Source organism: Tursiops truncatus, chromosome 16, assembly GCF_011762595.2.
Source record: "Tursiops truncatus isolate mTurTru1 chromosome 16, mTurTru1.mat.Y, whole genome shotgun sequence".
NCBI lineage: Eukaryota > Metazoa > Chordata > Mammalia > Artiodactyla > Delphinidae > Tursiops > Tursiops truncatus.
The window spans coordinates 63,168,755-63,185,922 of NC_047049.1; the positions used below are offsets into that span (position 1 = coordinate 63,168,755).

General features: G+C 40.6%; 2 protein-coding genes across 3 annotated transcripts in view; both read left to right on the plus strand.

Moving 5' to 3' along the window:
• RUFY2 (RUN and FYVE domain containing 2) overlaps positions 1-17,168 on the plus strand; it is an 82,796-nt gene that overhangs the window by 62,355 nt on the left and 3,273 nt on the right. The window lies entirely within an intron of this gene.
• LOC141276767 (uncharacterized) lies at positions 2,987-16,479 on the plus strand. Its single transcript, XM_073793734.1, has 4 exons — positions 2,987-2,990; positions 3,080-3,409; positions 3,684-4,403; positions 13,996-16,479. Exons 1-4 carry the CDS (start codon positions 2,987-2,989, stop codon positions 14,061-14,063), a joined length of 1,122 nt encoding a protein of 373 aa, XP_073649835.1. The 3' UTR covers positions 14,064-16,479.

Genomic DNA, 17,168 nt, shown 5'->3' on the forward strand with positions numbered 1-17,168 from the left:
AAAGAGTAAAATTTTTTCCCTAGAATCCACACATTTAAAACAAGCTAATGTAGAAATTATCCAAATGTGGTTATTAAGCAAATACCTCTGGCATATGAATCACATGAATCACATTTGGTACTTGTTTCGCTGTTTTTTTTGAACGCTAAGTGCCACTCTAGACACAGATGTTCAAAATAGGAATGCAAATTTTTATCTGACATTACAACTAATTATTATGCACAAAAATAACTGGGAAGAACTTTTAAGAGAAAGGAAAACCTGGGTTTGAATCCCTAGTCTGCCACTCACTGGCTACTTAAGCAAACTACTTAACCTCTGCATTTAACTGTAAAGTGCAGCAGTGGTACTTACACCTCACTGGACTGTTAAGGAATTCGTGCTTTGTCTGCAACATGGTAATCATTCAATGGTGGCCATTGTTATTGGATTTTAAGGGGCCCTGTAAAACTAATGAAATAACCCACAAACAAAATAACTGAACCTTAAAGGATAGGAAACCATCCTGAATCTTGAAAGGAAATAAGGACTGTTACAAGTCTTTTTCAAAGTCAACAAAGGCTTAAGTTTTCAAGTGTCCTTAGGAACTGTCTAAAGCAGAGAGAAAGAGGAAAAAAAGGGGTCTCTGGAAATGTTTACTAGGATATGTGATTAGCTAGACAATTAAAAAACTAGCTCTAGAGTCACCCTGAAAGTAGGCTTTGAGGAAAAAATTGAGACATTTTGGAGATCTTTATCATTTTCTTAACAAAAACTGTCAGCAACCTAAAAACTGTTTTCTACAAAGGGGAATTTAAGAACAGAATAGGAAAAAATAGGGAGGCTCTAACCTCAAATATTAACTTCCTCATGAAAAACTTAAGAACTTTGCAAAGCCAATCTAATCTGTTGTGAAAAGACCGTAGATATGGTGGTTTTATTTCATTTAGAACATTCCTTTTTTTCAATGTAAAGGTACTGTTTCAGGAACAAATACCAAAAACAAAAACAAAAACTGACGTATCTTTACTATAAATCTTATTAGCACTTTCCAAGAAATACTAGGCAAACTAGTTCTGATTTTTGGATCAGCCTATATCAATGAGACCTATATAAAAACAACAAACATAGCCTATAAAAAAATACCAAGCTGTTAACACAATTCTAAATCAGGATAAATTAAGCAGATTCGGAAGACAAACTATTTTATAGGGTGACTCTCCATCCCATGTTTATGAAGAGTACACAATAAAGAAAGCCATACTCTACTATCTCTTCAAAACTCAAAATTTGAACCTAGAATTCTATTTACAAAACAAAACCAAGACGAACTCTAAACACATAAAAAAAGACAATCTGCTCTAATACCTTAATAAAGCTGTCTCGGCAACTACCTAAATGGCATTTCCTAATTATTCAGGATAATCCACCTCAACCTTTCTTCGCAACAGTGTCATGGCTAATCACAATGCTTTTTAAAGAATTCCTAGTGTTAGCACCAATTAAAATACCAGCAGTTGAAATACTAAAATAACTTCAGTCAGTTCTATATGAGATTTTAAATATAATTTCCTAAACATTATGCTAAGTGAAAAAAGCCAGTCACAAAAGACCACATGTTGTGTGATTTTAAATGGGTGAAGTCTATGGTATGTGAACTGTATCCCAAAGCTGTTAAGAAAAAGCATCTAACAGAGACCAAGAGATAAAATTCCTTTATAACATAGAGGCATATACTATTTTCCTAAGTATAATACACACAGTAAGAGTTTGATGCATTAATAACTTTCTAAATGGTAGTCCACTGCTGCTAAAAAAATGAGAAGGAACTTCAATATTTGGTCAATAAGTGGTGATGAAATGCTTAACATGGTAATTTTACATCATTTCCCTTTCACTGTGCTTGCTCCTTAATTGAACTTTTAATTTTTTTTGGCCACACCATGAGGCATGTAGGATCTTAGTTCCCCGACCAGGGATGGAACCCGTGCCCCCTGCATTAGGAGCGCGGCGTCTTAACCACTGGACCACCAGGGAAGTCCCATCATTACTTTTAAATAAAAACAAAATTAGAGACACCTCTAGTACCTAAAGGTGGTGAGGTCTCTAAAATGATCAAGTTCTTCTCTAGAACAATGTTACCAGCCACTGCAGTTCAGCCAAGAACACCAGAACAGTTATTAAAAATATAAAGGCAATTAGATGGATTTCCAGATTATGATGCAGATGAAAAAGAGGGCAGAAAAAAAGGTTTCTAGAGTAATCCAAGCAGGGAAACTGTTACATCACATACTAGGAAACTAGTATAGAAAACTCTGGGCTTTCTTTTCGAAGTCCACAAGAATCATAAAACATCTTCAACAACAGGAAGAGTTTTTTGTTTTTAAAGCTGGAAAAATAGCCTGCCTGTCCCTTTTGTATGGTCTTCAGTGAAAATTACAGAACCAGTTCTCCGACTGTTCTAAGGACCGAAAATCATCACAGCATCACATGACTGAACTTGCAGTTTGCCTTTCTGTTGAGCAGGCTTATTTTCTTGGTCAAAACATTACTACAGCCCTACACCAAATAGAAAACATGCTTAGCTACCAAAAGAAAATAAACCCTAACTGTATTTTTAAGTATCTTACTTCTACAGCCTTAATCCCCAAACAATCTCTGCAGAAAATCCAACCCTTGGAGATTTAATCATTCAATTCCTATACACAGTTTTGCCATCACTGGTTGTGTTTTAACAACCGTTTCCCCAAAATAAAACTCCTACTTAAATTCTAACCCAATCAATATTTACCAAACTACACAAAACCACTGCTAAACCATCCCACCCCCGCCCACAGGTTCCAAAAGCCTAGTTCCACAGTTCACTGGATCCAGACGACCTATTTGAAATAAGTCCATTTCACATTCCTATCTGGTAAGTCACCCGCTTTTCTGCTTACAAAACAATTACCCACAAAGTCTTTCGATACGTTTAAGAGAAGCGTGGAAAAAAAAAACCCTTTGGAAAATGAGTACGTACTCTTTTCGAAGTTCCAAATCTGGACTATAAGGGCCGGCTAAGCGTCCTTTATTCCGCCCCGGAGACTTTTCGTTTATCTAGCTGCCCTAGAGACCAAAGAGCTAGGGAGAGTACGCCCCTTCCCCCCCTCCCCGCCCGGCAGCCAAGCCTGGCTTAAAAACCTTCGCCACCGGGCGGCGGAATTACAAAGGAGGCCGTCTGGCTCCTTTGTCCTGGATTTGGGAGTTGAGCGCCTTCGTCGCCATTGGCTTTCCTCCCCCAGCTCCAGCCTCTCTCATCTTGGGAATCTGCGTCAGAAGTCACTCGCAGTCCCGCCGGCCCAGGTAGCCCAGCCGAGACTGCGGAGGAAGGGAGGCCGCGGTGGGAGGCCAGGCCCATCTGGCGCCATTTCCATCGGGAGCGCGCCCGACGGCCCAGATCCTCCCGCCACCCAAGTGCCCAGCCTTTCCCTGCTCGCTTCCTTCCCCACCCTCATCCCTTCCACGGACCTTTAACCACCCCACGGACTTATAAATCAGTTTTCGGAAGCTGATGGGCAAAAAACAGAAAGAGATGAGAAGGGCGGGAAGCTGAGCTGGCCGCGCCGCCGTACCCAAAATGGCGGAGGCCAAACCAGCAGGGAAAGGAGAAGTGCTGGATGACCCCCACTTCGGGGCTCGGTTTCGTTCACTGAATTCCACCTGAGTAAATCCTCCCCCCGGCAGGCCGCCCTCCTTGAAGTGGGAGATCGCCTGGGAGGCGCAGCCTGGCCGCCTCCGAGCGGCGACCTCCACACTTCCCCCCCGCAGCCCCACCCCCTCCCAGTCGCTCTTTCGTCCTTCTCCCGACTCCGCTCTCGAAACCACCAGCCCAACCTACCCCCTTTTACTTCAGATACCCTGTCGGGCGACAGTAGCACCGACTCCGGTGCTCAGGGGGTCCGGTCGTGAGCAGGGAGAAGTCGCCCGCCTCGTGCAGCGCTCCCACAACGGTTCTTCCAACCGTCTCCGGCGGCGGCAACCGCTAAGGGAGCTGCGCAGCAGAGCGACTGGCTTGGGGGGATGGGAGAGAGCGAGCGAGGAGGAGGGGGTGGAGCGAGAGCGAGGAAGACCGGCAGGCCCCACTCACGCGAGACAAGAGAGTCAGCCCAGCCTTGGAGCGGACGGCAGGAAGTGCGCTTGCGCGTTGGTGAGAAGCCCGGTTGTTGTGGGGAGAGGTGGAGAGGAGCCCGGAGGTAGTCCAGTTAAAGAAAGAGGTTGCGAACTCCACCTTTTTGCTTCCCATAAAACTATCAGATCCTCAGAGGTCACCTTTCTGCTCTCTCGGGGAGGATGTGAAGAGGCAATAGTGGTCCTGTGTTGCAGGAACCGTGGCGTCGGGGTGTGGAAAAGTTCTCTGCTGCTCTGCCGCACCAAGAACAAGTTCGGTAAAGGCCCCGCCCCTACCTCAGCGTCACCTGCGTGGAAAGGGAGCCACGTGGTTCGGCTGCCAAACGCGGGGAGGGCATTTCTTGTCCACCATGTTTGCATTATGCGGTAAAAATAGTAGGGCTTCTCAGCTGGGAAGATACAAGAGTGTCCGCCAGGCCCTGATTTAGGTTCTTGGGCTGGGGCTCCTTCCCCCGGCTTTGACACTGCCGGCCCAGCCGCCCCATCGTTGGGGGCGAGGGGGAGGATGTTCATGATTGAAGTTTCCCTGCAGATCACTCCTCGCTTCCTCTTCTCGCTTTCGCATTCTCTCTCACCTGTAATGTCTCCCATTTTGTAATCTCAGTGACCCATCAGCCGCTTGAGGCACCCGATTTCGGGTTTTCTGAATAGTGCTTTGCATTCTTGAAAATTGCACGAACAAGTGACGCCTAAAAAATAATTTTTGGTTGTGCAGACTCGCATACCACCGAGGTTCCTAGTGACAGCTTTTAGGGAAAAACAAAAACAAAACCCAAAAAACAAGCAAGCCTAATTTCTGTAAGAGTGGAGGGCAGTCCTGGTACCGAGATCAATGCAAGTTAAAGTGCAAGCGAAGGAACGTATGTCAAATGCGAGGGAGAGAAGGAAATGAGTTCGAGTACAGGAATGTTCCCGAAGGTTGCAAATGTGGCCGAACCTAAGTTGTACACCTTCAGTATCCAAAGACTTTGTACTTTGTACTACAGGCACTAGGAAGCCCGTCGAGAGTGGGATGAGGGGGCGCAAGGGGTATTAGCAGTGGAGAAGCTTGAATAATTTTTCCTTCATGAGGTTTGCAGTGTGTAGGGTGGAGACAGGAGGCCAGTTACCGTCATATAATGGAAACTTCCATTTCGTGGCTTTAATGCATTCTCAAACCTGCGTAAGACAAGTGTGCGACAGTAAGAATTGTCTGGGTCATAATGCCCTACTGTCTTTCTTGAGACCACTCCCTCAAAATAACCCTTAGAGAAAGGGAGAAGGGGCAATGTCATCATTTACAAGAGATAGAAAAACGAAACTGGATAATGTAATAAGGATAGCTCACAATTATTGAGAGCTTGCTTGAGCTAGATGCTGTGCTCAATTCACTGACTCTTTATAACCCTGAAAAATAATTATTTTTATCCCCATTTTACAGATGGTATGCCTGAGTTCTAGAGAAATGTAAAAAGTTGCCCAAGGTCATACACCTAGTGGCAGAAGCTAGGAATTAAACCCAAGTGGTTTTTACTCCAGGGGCTTAGGGTCTTAAAGCACTATGTACCTACCTGGAGATGTAAATAACCTTTGAGGGAACAAACATCATTTTAGGCAAATTGAAGTTACTTCTTTTTTTTAAGAAGTGGACCTTTTTTTTTTTTCCCCCCGTTACGTGGCCACTCTTGTGGCCTCTCCCGTTGCGGAGCACAGGCTCCGGACGCACAGGCTCAGCGGCCATGGCTCACGGGCCTAGCCGCTCCGCGGCATGTGGGATCTTCCTGGGCCGGGGCACGAACCCGTGTTCCCTGCATCGGCAGGCGGACTCTCAACCACTGCGCCACCAGGGAAGCCCGATGTGGACCATTTTTAAAGTATTGAATTTGTTACAATATTGCTTCTGTTTTATGTTTTGGTTTTTTGGCCCCAGGTCATGTGGGATCTTAGCTCCCTGACCAGGGATCGAACCCGCACCCCCTGTATTGGAAGGCGAAGTCTTAACCACTGGACTGCCAGGGAAGTCCCCAAATTGAAGTTATTTCTAACTAACACTGCAGTTACCATCTCTGGAGACCTGCAGTTAACGGTTTATTGGCTGGAGACTTTTGAACAGGACTGAAACTTGGTATCTTGGTGTCTGACACTGTGAGGGTGTCAGGGGAGCTTTCTTTTCTCTCTCTAATGATTGCTTTATTAGTAAGACTCCAAGCTCCCGCTTCAGGTGGAGTTCTTCCCTGGATTCAAATTACATCACTACTTTATTCTTTCTGTCTTTCAATCTGATTTGGTAGATGGAATTCTGTAATCCCTTTCACCCCTTGCGTGAATTCAAACAATCTGTTTACTGCCTGAATGAGTTTGCCATTCTCTCCACATATTTTTATTGTTACGGGCCATAATCCTAAAATCATTCTTAAGACTTTTCAGCACCAAACTGCAATGCTTTCTTTGTTTTTTTGGCCACATTTCGTTGTATTGGGCATTCTGCTGTTTGCCAGTGTGAATGCTTGGGAAGGACTTGAAATTAGCACATGCATGCCTTTGACTTTTTTATTATTACAGCAAGTAGGAAGTTTTGAGTTTAAAAAAAAGTATGTTATATAGGGGTAAACTTAATTTTTATTTGGCTTCCTATTTTATTACTTTTCTCAAAAAAAAAAAGTCTATCAACTGTTTTCATTTGCAAGTTGAGTCCTGTAAGGCTTGGTGAGATTGGCTCACCATTGCTCCAGTGGTCAGTACTGAATTGTTTCCAGATTGGTCTCTGTGGAATTGTTTCCATAGAGATGGTTAGAACTAAGGACTCCCAGCTGCTTTTTTTTTCTCTCTCTTTGTCTTCCTTTTCGTCATTTCAGTGCTTTCCTATTAGTACAGAGATCAGAGGGACCCTGCAGAGGGTCTTGTTAGAGGCCAAAATGAGAGAAGAGATGAAAAAGGAGAAGGAAATAGAAGTACCCACACGGCCCAGAGGAAAACAAGGCAGCTAACACGTGATCCTGATTATACCACCAGGATGAAGGAAACAGGAAAATTCCATGCAGAGCCTGAAAAAGAAAGAAAGAGAAATTGAAAGAGACTGTACTCTTTTGGGGGAGGGAAGGCATATTAACTAAAAATTGGCTAAGATAGTTGTTCACATACCCCCACTGGCATTCTGAAATAATGTAAAAACTGGATTACAATATTTTTAGCTACAGGAAAATCAAATAAGCTAAAAACGTAACAAACCCACAAATAAGTTTCTAGGAGTGTGTCTAATTAAGGTGGTTAATGCCTTTTGAACACTAAATCTGTCTTACTAAGGTTTTGTGAAATGCTTGTTCTTTGATTTATATCATATATATCTACTCTCTTTAGAAAGCAGTAGTCTTCTCCATCATAATTCAAAATTATTTCTCAAGACAAGACTTAATTACAGTTTACATTCTTGATACTTGTTTGTATCTTCAAGTCACCCTAGTGTTCATTCTGGGATTAGGGAAGCCAAAAGGTCTCATCCAATTGGAATAATTACTAAGTAAACAAATTGCAACTTAAAAGGAAAAAAGCACCCAGCACACTTTCTCTAATTTTTGAAAATAATTAAAAGTGTTGAACATTATTTCTGTCCCAGTGGATTGCTGTGAAGAACAGGGAAAGCAGCTACAAAAGATAGCTACTTAAGGAATTTAAGTCAAACTATTGTACTGCTTTTCATATTTTATAAGCACATTGATAACTTAGAAAACACTGTACCATTAAGAGTAACACACCATTCCCCTCTTCCCCCACACATGATTTTAAGCTTCTGAGTGGTAGATAAAAATATGTTTCTTCATATATGTACCTATGCCTCTTAGTGTATAAATAACTATGGTTATATTGGGGGTGGAGGCACTTATTTAAGTAACTAATTTTCACCACAGTCTAGCAAAGAAGGCCCAGCAGAGATGATGAGCTCTTAAATTAGAACAATGGTACTGGGATAGATATAAGAGGATGTCTTTGAGATATTTAGGAGCCATTATCAGCAGGATTTAGTGATTGATTAGAGAAGCTGTGGATGGATAGTAAAAAGTCAAGGATGAGTTATTTTTGGTTTAGGGTTTGATGGTGGGTAGTAACTGACATAGGGAATATAGGACTTGAGTATACTGATTTTGAGGTGCCATATACAATCCAAGTGGATGTGTCTAGTAGGAAATTAATATGTGCTAGGATATATAGCTGGCGATCACCAACGTATATTTTGCTTTTACATTCTGATAGTTTAGGGAGATAGGCTCAGGCTAGGTAAATTTGGTCTAGAATCTCTTGTAAAAACTGGAATGAGAACAGATTAACTTACAATGAGGAATAATGAGAAATATAATTCAAACAGATTGACTGCATCTTGTCCCTATGTTTTGCAGTGGCTGCTTCTGAATATTATATATAAAAAAATTATACTTTACAAGTAAGTACTAGGGTTGTAATATACAGCATGATGACTATAATTAACACTACTATATGATGTATGAAAGTTGTTAAGAGAGTAAATCCTAAAAGTTCTCATTACAAGGAAACATTTTTCTTATTTTGCTTTCTCTTTTTATTGTGTTTATAAGAGGTGATGGATGCTAACTAAACTTCAGTAATCATCTCAGAATATATGTAAGTCAAACTATTATGCTATATACCTTAAACTTACACAGTAATGTGTAACAATTGTATCTCAGTAAAACTGGGGAAAAAAGAAATCATACTGTATTACTTAGTATTGCTGTTAACAAATTACTCTAAAACTTAGCAGCTTAAAACAACAGACTTTTATTATTTCATTGTTTCTGTGGGTCTGAAACCTGAAGGCAGCTTAGATGGGTGCCTCTGGCTCAGGGTCTCTTATAAAGCTGCAATCAAAAGTGTCAACAGGGGGCTTCCCTGGTGGCGCAGTGGTTAAGAATCTGCCTGCCAATGCAGGGGATACGGGTTTGAGCCCTGGTCTGGGAAGATCCCACATGCCGCAGAACAACTAAGCCCGTGAGCCACAACTACTGAGCCCGTGTGCCACAACTACTGAAGCCTGTGTGCCTAGAGCCCATGCTCTGCAACAAGAGAAGCCACCGCAATGAGAAGCCCATGCACTGCAACGAAGAGTAGCCCCCGCTTGCCACAACTAGAGAAAGCCCATGTGCAGCAATGAAGACCCAACGTGGCCAAAGATAATAAATAAATAAATAAATAAAATTTTTTTAAAAAAAGTGTCAGCTGGGCCTGCAGTTACTCAAGGCTCAACTGATGGAAGATCTGCTTCCAAGCGCCCTTACATGGTTATTGGCAGGCCTCAGTTTTGTTTTGTTTTTTTTAATTATTTAAAAATTTTAGAATAGTTGTAGGTTTACAAAAGAGTTGCCAAGATAGTACGAAGAGTTCCTGTATACCTCTCACTCAGTTTCCTTTGTTGTTAACATCTTACATTCTATGGTATGTTTGTCACAAGTAATGAACCAGCATTGGTCCATTGCTATTAACTAAACGCTGCACTTCATTTGGGGTTCACTTGTTTTTCTGTAACATCCTTTTTGTGTTCCAGTATCTGATCTGGGATGCTAAATTACATTAGTCAACATTTTCCTTAGCATCCTCTAGTCAAGTACTTTGTAGAATATCCTTCAGTTGGAATTTCTCTGATGTCTTTGGCATAATTAGACAAGAGTAATGTGTTCTTGGGAAGAAGACTACAGAAGTAAAGTGCCATTCCCATCACACCATATCAAAAGTATATGCTGTCAACATGACTTATCACTGATGGTGTTACCTTTAATCACCTGGGTGAGGTAGTGTTTGCCAGATTTCTCCACTGTGAAGTTGCTTTTTATCCTCTTCCTATGGTCTACTCTTTTGGAAACAAGTCACTGAGTGCACCCATACTCAAGGGGTATTTAAACTCCATCTCCTGGAAGCCACCGCAAGGAGAAGTCCGCACACGTTGACGAAGAGTAGCCCCCACTCTCTGCAACTAGAGAAAGCCCGCGCGCAGCAGCGAAGACCCAACGCAACCAAAAATATAAATAAATAAATAAATTTATATAAATAAATAAACTCCATCTCCTGGAAGAGAGAGTAGCTAGATAAATTATTTGATATTATTCTGTAAGGTTTTTCTTTCTTTCATTCTTTCATCTTTTATATATGTCAGTACAGACTCGTGGGTATTCATTTTTGTACTTTGGGTTATAATCTACTACTACATTACTAATTTTGTTGCTCAAATTGTTCTTGCTTAGGCCACTGGGAGCACTTTCAGGTTGGCTTCTATATCCCTTTGACATGCCCCTATCCTTTTTATTTTTTGAGACTGCCTTACTTTCTGGTACTAGAAGATGCTGCAGGCTCATCTGGTATTTTCCTTACCCTGGCCCTAGAATCGGCCATTTCTCCGGGGAGCTTCACTTTTATTATTGGGGAATGGTGTTTAGTTTCCACATTTCCCAAATTTCCTTTTTGTTTTGTTATTAAAATGTAATTTTATTCTATTGTGGTTGAAGGACACACTTTGTATGATTCCAGGCCTTTAAATTTATTGAGACTTGTTTTATGGGCTACCTAACATGTGGTCTATTCTGAAGAATGCTTCATGTGCACTTGAGAAGGATGTGCTGTTTACTGCTATTGTGGGGTGTACTAGAGATGTCTGATAGGTCTAGTTGGTTTACAGTGTTGTTAAATCTTGTTGATCTTCTGTCTAGTTGTTCTATCCATTATTGAAACTAGGCATTGAAGTCTCCAACTATTATTGTTGATTTGTCTATTTCTTCTATTCTGTCAGTTTTTGCTTCATGTGTTTTGGGGTTCTGTTGTTAGGTGCATATTTATAACTGTCATATGTTCCAGATAGATTGATACTTTTATCATTATAAAATGTCATTCTTGGGCTTCGCTGGTGGCGCAGTGGTTGAGAGTCCGCCGGCCGAAGCAGGGGACACGGGTTCGTGCCCTGGTCTGGGAAGATCCCACATGCTGCGGAGCGGCTAGGCCCATGAGCCATGGCCGCTGAGCCTGCGCATCCGGAGCCTGTGCTCCGCAACGGGAGAGGCCACAACAGTGAGAGGCCTGCGTACCGCAAAAAAAAAAAAAAAAAAAAAGTCATTCTTTGTCTGTAGTAACAAATATTGTCTTAAAGTCTATTTTGTTTGTTATTAGTATAGTCACTCCAGCTCTCTTTTGGTTATACTTTGCATGGCATATCTTTTCCCCATTTTTTTGCTTTCAATCTATTTGTGTCTTTGAATTTAAAGTTTGTCTCTTATAGAAAGCATATAGTTAGATCATGTCTTTTTAAAAAAATCCCTTTGATGTGAATTTAGCCATTTACATTTAATGTAATTAAGGTGGGGTTTAAGTCTGCCATTTTGCTATTTGTTTTCTATATGTCATGTCTTTATTGTTTCTCTATTCCTCCATTACTGCTTGCTTTTGTATTAACTAGATATTATATATATGAATATGAATATCTATAAAGAACATATGTATATGGCTATTATGAAAAAGAATACAAATAACAAATGTTGGCAAGGATGTGGAGAAAAGGGAACCCTCATACACTGTTGGTGGGAATGTAAATTGGTGCAGCCACTGTGGGAAACAGTATGGAGGTTTCTCAAAAAACTAGAAATAGAACTACCATATGACTCAGCAATTCAACTTCTGGGTATGTATCTGAAAAAAACCAAAAATACTAATTTGAAAAGATACATGCACCTCAGTGTTCATAGAAGCATTATTTACAATTGGCAAAATATGGAAGCAACCTTAAGTGTCCATCAACAGATGAATGGATAAAGAAGATGTGGTATATTTATACAATGGAATACTACTCAGTCATAAAAAAGAATGAAGTTTTGCCATTTGCAACTATGTGGGTGGACTTGGAGGGTATTATGCTAAGTGAAATAAGTCAGACAAAGACAAATACTGTATGTTACCGTTTATATGTGGAATCTAAAAAATACAACAAACTAGTGAATATAACAAAAAAGAAACGGACTCACAAATATAGAGAACTAGTGGTTACCAGTGGGGAGAGGAAGCGGGGGACAATAATTTGGTTGATAAATGGTAAGTCATGACGATAAGATGAGAACTGTAAACTTTAACAGAAAAGTGAAAAATTTCCATCCAAAACAGTGGGTATTCAAACATAAATGTAGTTGAGGAAATCAGAACGAGTCTAAAAATATTTGAACAAAGGAAGTGTTTCAGAGCTTCTATTAAGTATAGGAAATATGGGTAAAAGTAAACACAAAGTAGTTGAATGCCGTATATATGTGTATGTGTGTGTGTGTGTATGTGTGTGTGTGTGTGTGTATGTGTATATATATATATATATATGGTCTTAGTAGCTAAATGAAACTACTTTAAAAATAGACTTTCTTCCAAATTTTTATTTAAAAACTTATTTTACTTATAATTTGTAATTATTTTTTATACTCATTTTCTTTTCACCAGCAAGTAGACTGTGTTCAAGTACACTTTGAATGCCAGTCAGTGCTCTATTAGTAAGTATTTACATTTTCAAAGAACTAAACTGGCATTTATTAATGAGTATCCTTGTTTTGAGGCAGTAGTCATAAGCAAAAGCTAAGTGGATTCTTTTATGCTAACAGCTACAGAATAACAGAAATCAACTTTCTGTTGTCTGTAGCCACAGGAGACTGTAAACAAGCTAAGACAGTTAGTTACAGAGGGACAAATAAGCCTCAGTGTTCCCAGGCATACCCATGGGCAGGTTTAATGACTAAGCTATTTGAACAAGGGAGGTTTATGATTTCCCTACATTTCCATGGTAAATGGAACCAAGATTAGAATTCAGGAAGGTGTCTACTGTGTTCTCAAAAACAAACCCAGTGGAACTCCGGGGAAGGTAGTGGGACAGGGAATTGTCAAATGGGATTTTAGTTTTTTCCGTACTATTTTATTGTTTATAAAAGGATTATATTCATATACTAATTTGATTATTAAAAACTAAAGAGTTATAAAAGATAAATATGAGTAGTTGAGAAGTCATATGAATTTATAAATTTATTTTATGTATTTATTTTTGGCTGCGTTGGGTCTTCGTTGCTGTGCGCGGGGTTTCTCTAGTGGCGGTGAGTGGGGGCTACTCTTCGTTGCGGTGCGCAGGCTTCTCATTGCGGTGGCTTCTCTGTTGTGGAGCACAGGCTCTAGGCACGCGAGCTTCAGTGGTTGTGGCTCACGGGCTCTAGAGCCCGGGCTCTAGAGCGCAGGCTCAGTAATTCTGGTGCATGGGATGCTCCACAGCATGTGGGATCTTCCCCGGCCCGGGATCGACACCGTGTCCCCAGCATTGGCAAGCAGATTCTTAACCACTGCGCCACCAGGGAAGTCCTGAAATCATATGAATTTAGATTTATGAGCTTGTACCCTCTGGGGGTAATTTATTTCTTTTTAAACAGCATATTTGCTTGGCATTATTGAGGGACATGTAAAGCCACTCTAGGTGTCCAAACGGAATGTCAGTGAAACTAGAGAAGGATAATTTAAATTATTTGGATCATTTGAAAAACACAGTGCTGGATAGTTGCTCAGAGCCCTGCCTGATAGCTGCACCTGAGGACCAGCCATTTGACTGGATGCCAAAATTTGTGCAAGCCCATTTACTGGGTAAATAAAAGCAAGTTGCTTAAACTTTACCTGCCTCAAATTTTCTCTCAGCAATTCAGGGGGATGTTAATCCTGCCTTTTCCTTATAGGAATGAAACCAAAACTAATTTTAAGGAGAGAGAGAGAGAAAAAGAAAAAAGACATCTTCAAAAGTAAATTCTAGATTAGATCCTCAGGGTAGAGGTGTATGGCTCATTCATGAGATTCTCTTCTCTCCCTGGTGCCTAGTATTGGAGTCTGCCTGCCACACAGTAGCTGTTGAACTGAACTTTGGATTTCTGAACCCACAAAGATAAAGAAGAAATCATGAACATTGGCTCCAGCAGATCTTTACAGCCTTAACTCCACCCTCTCCTATCCTCTTGCCACATCTATTTCCATATTGAATTGTTTACCCTGGGATTAATCCATGCACTCTGCCCAAGATGCCTGTTCCCCCCTTATGGAACTGCTGGACATTTTTTTGTATATGTTTTTGGACCCATTCAAATGTCACCTCATCTCTGCAGCTCCCTCTGACTGTCTCCTGGGCAGAGTTATTGCTCTCTCCTTGTGTTCATAAGCATTGTATCTTTATCTTTTTATTTTATATTTTATAATTTTTACATTGGTCTCCTCACTGACTGAGAATACCTTGACAGAGAGTTAGTGACTTGTTCATCATTTTATCCCCCAAATCTAGCATGTACCTGGTGTTTAGGAAATACACAGTAATTTTTGAAAATTAAATTGTTAATGTGAACCCTATGTTAAGCATAACTGGTTACCATAGAGCACAAACAGGAATATTAATCAAATTAAATGAATAAAAATACTTTTGCTCCCCTTTGAGAATAAAAATTAAATTTATAAAATACATTTTAGAAAGATAGTTTTAATACATTTATGGTGTTAGAAACTTCATGCTCTTTTTGTAGTGAGTCTCTAAGTACGGCATCAGCATCACTTGGGAACTTGTTAGAAATGTAAATTCTTGACTTATGAAATAAAAAATTCTGGGCATGGAGTCCAGCAATTTGTGTTTTAATACAACTTATGAAATAAAAAATTCTGGGCATGGAGTCCAGCAATTTGTGTTTTAATACATCCCCACAGGTGATTCTGATGAATGCTAAAATCTGAAAAGCACTGTTCTAGAACAAATAAAAATGCTTAAGAAACTTTCACACTTGACCAAGAGCTCTTTTTACTTAATCAGAAATCTTGTTTAGTTTTCATACATAGTACAATTATTTAGTGTTTCTTGTACCAGGGTCCTTTGTATTCTTGAGTGTCTGCAAATTCTAAGAGAATTTTTAAACTCTTGAGTTTTCATTTCAAAGATGGTCTAAAGTATTTTAACACTTAAGACAAAATTTCTCTTATGCAGTGGTAGTTTACAATTTCATGGAACTAAGATTTTAGTTCCTTAAGTAAGAGTTCCTCAAATTCTGGTCCTGGGATATATTCTAAGGCACGGTGGTTAACAACATGGACTCTTCAATTAGACTGTTTGGGTTCAAATTTAGGCATTGCCTAAATATGTGACCTTGGGCAAGTTACTTAAAATTTCTGAGCCTCTGTTTATTCACCTGTAAAATGGAAATGGAGATTATAATAAGGATCTATCTCATGAGATGCTCTGAGGATTAAATGCTCTTAGAACCATGTCTAGCACATAATAAGTGCTCAGTAAGTATTTATTATTATTGTTCTTGGAAATTTGTGCAGCAGTTAGGATTTTGCTGGGCTGCAAGTAACAGAATACTGGATTGTGTTCATTTCCTGTTGCTGCTATAACAAATTATCACAAATTTAGTGAGTAAAATAACACAAATTTATTATTTTATAGTTCTGAAGGTCACAAATCCAAAATAGGTCTCACTGGGATAAAATCAATCTTGATCTGGGACTTCCCAGCCTCAAGATTGTGAGAAAAGAAATTCTGTTGTTTAAGCCACACAGTCTGTGGTTTGTTATGGCATCCTCAACTGACTAATCCAGATTTGTTCCTTCTAGAGGTTCTAGGGGAGAATTTGTTTCCTTGCCTTGTTCAATTTTTTTTGTTTGTTTTGGCCATGCTCCATGGCATGGGGTCGAGGAACTTCCCTGACCAGGGATCAAACCCATGCCCTCTACATTGGGAGCACGGATTCTTAACCACTGGACCACCAGGGAAGTCCCACCTTATTCAATTTCTAGAGGCTATCTATATTTCTTGGCTTGTGTCTCCTTCCTCTGTCTTTAACCCAGCAGCACAGCATGTTCAAATCACTGCCTTGAACTTTTCTGCCTCCCTCTTCCACTTTTAATGACCCCTGTGACATTTAGTCCACTGGGATAATCCAAAATAATCTTATTTTAAGGTCAGTTGGAACTTCCCTGGTGGTGCAGTGGTTAAGAATCCACCTGCCAATGCAGGGGACACGGGTTTGATCCCTGGTCTGGGAAGATCCCACATGCTGCGGGGCAACTAAGCCCATGTGCCACAACTACTGAGCCTGTGCTCTAGATCCCACAAGCCACAACTACTGAGGCCGGGTGCCACAACTACCGAACCCGCTTGCTGCAACCACTGAAGCCTGTGCACCTAGAGCCCATGCTCTGCAACAAGAGAAGCCACCACAATGAGAAGCCCACGCACCGCAACGAAGAGTAGCCCCCACTCACCACAACTAGAGAAAACCCGCGCGTAACAAGGAAGAGCCAATGCAGCCAAAGATAAAAATAAAATTTTTTTAAAAAGTCCTGCCTTCAAATGTTGAAAAAAAAAAAATCAGTTGATTAGCAACCTTAATCCCATATGCAACCTTAATTCCCTGCTGCCATGCAACATAGCACATTAACAAGTTCTTGGAATTAGAATGTGGACACCTTTGGCTACTTCGGCCATTATTTTGGCTACTCCATGGATTGACAATAGTTTGAACCTTAAGGATATTTGCTGTTTACTTAAGAAGTCTGGAAGTAGGAGGATCTAACATTGATTTAGCAGGTTAACTACATTGTAAAGAACCTATACTATTTCTTCCTTACCTAGTTTGTTAGCTTTTTCTCTTCATATTTGTCACCTCATGGTCAAAAGATGATCGTTGCATTCCCAGGCATCAGCAACATATTCAAGACAGGAAAAAGAGGAGGGGGAAAAAGAGGCTGTCCATTTTCCTTTCTCATCTGCCCCTTTTATCAGAAAGCCAAAGATTGTCCCTAGAATCTCTCCAGCAATCTTGCTCTAAATGGGTCCTATGGCCATCTCTAGCTGCAAGAGGATCTGGAAGAGGGAGCATCTGGCACAGGAGAATGAAATCATACAGATTGGCTTAGACCATTTATGATACATTGATGGGGCCGGGCGCATTGCCTCCCCAAACAAAATCAGAGTTCTTTTAGAAAAAGAGAAGTGCAAGTGTGTGTGTGGGAGG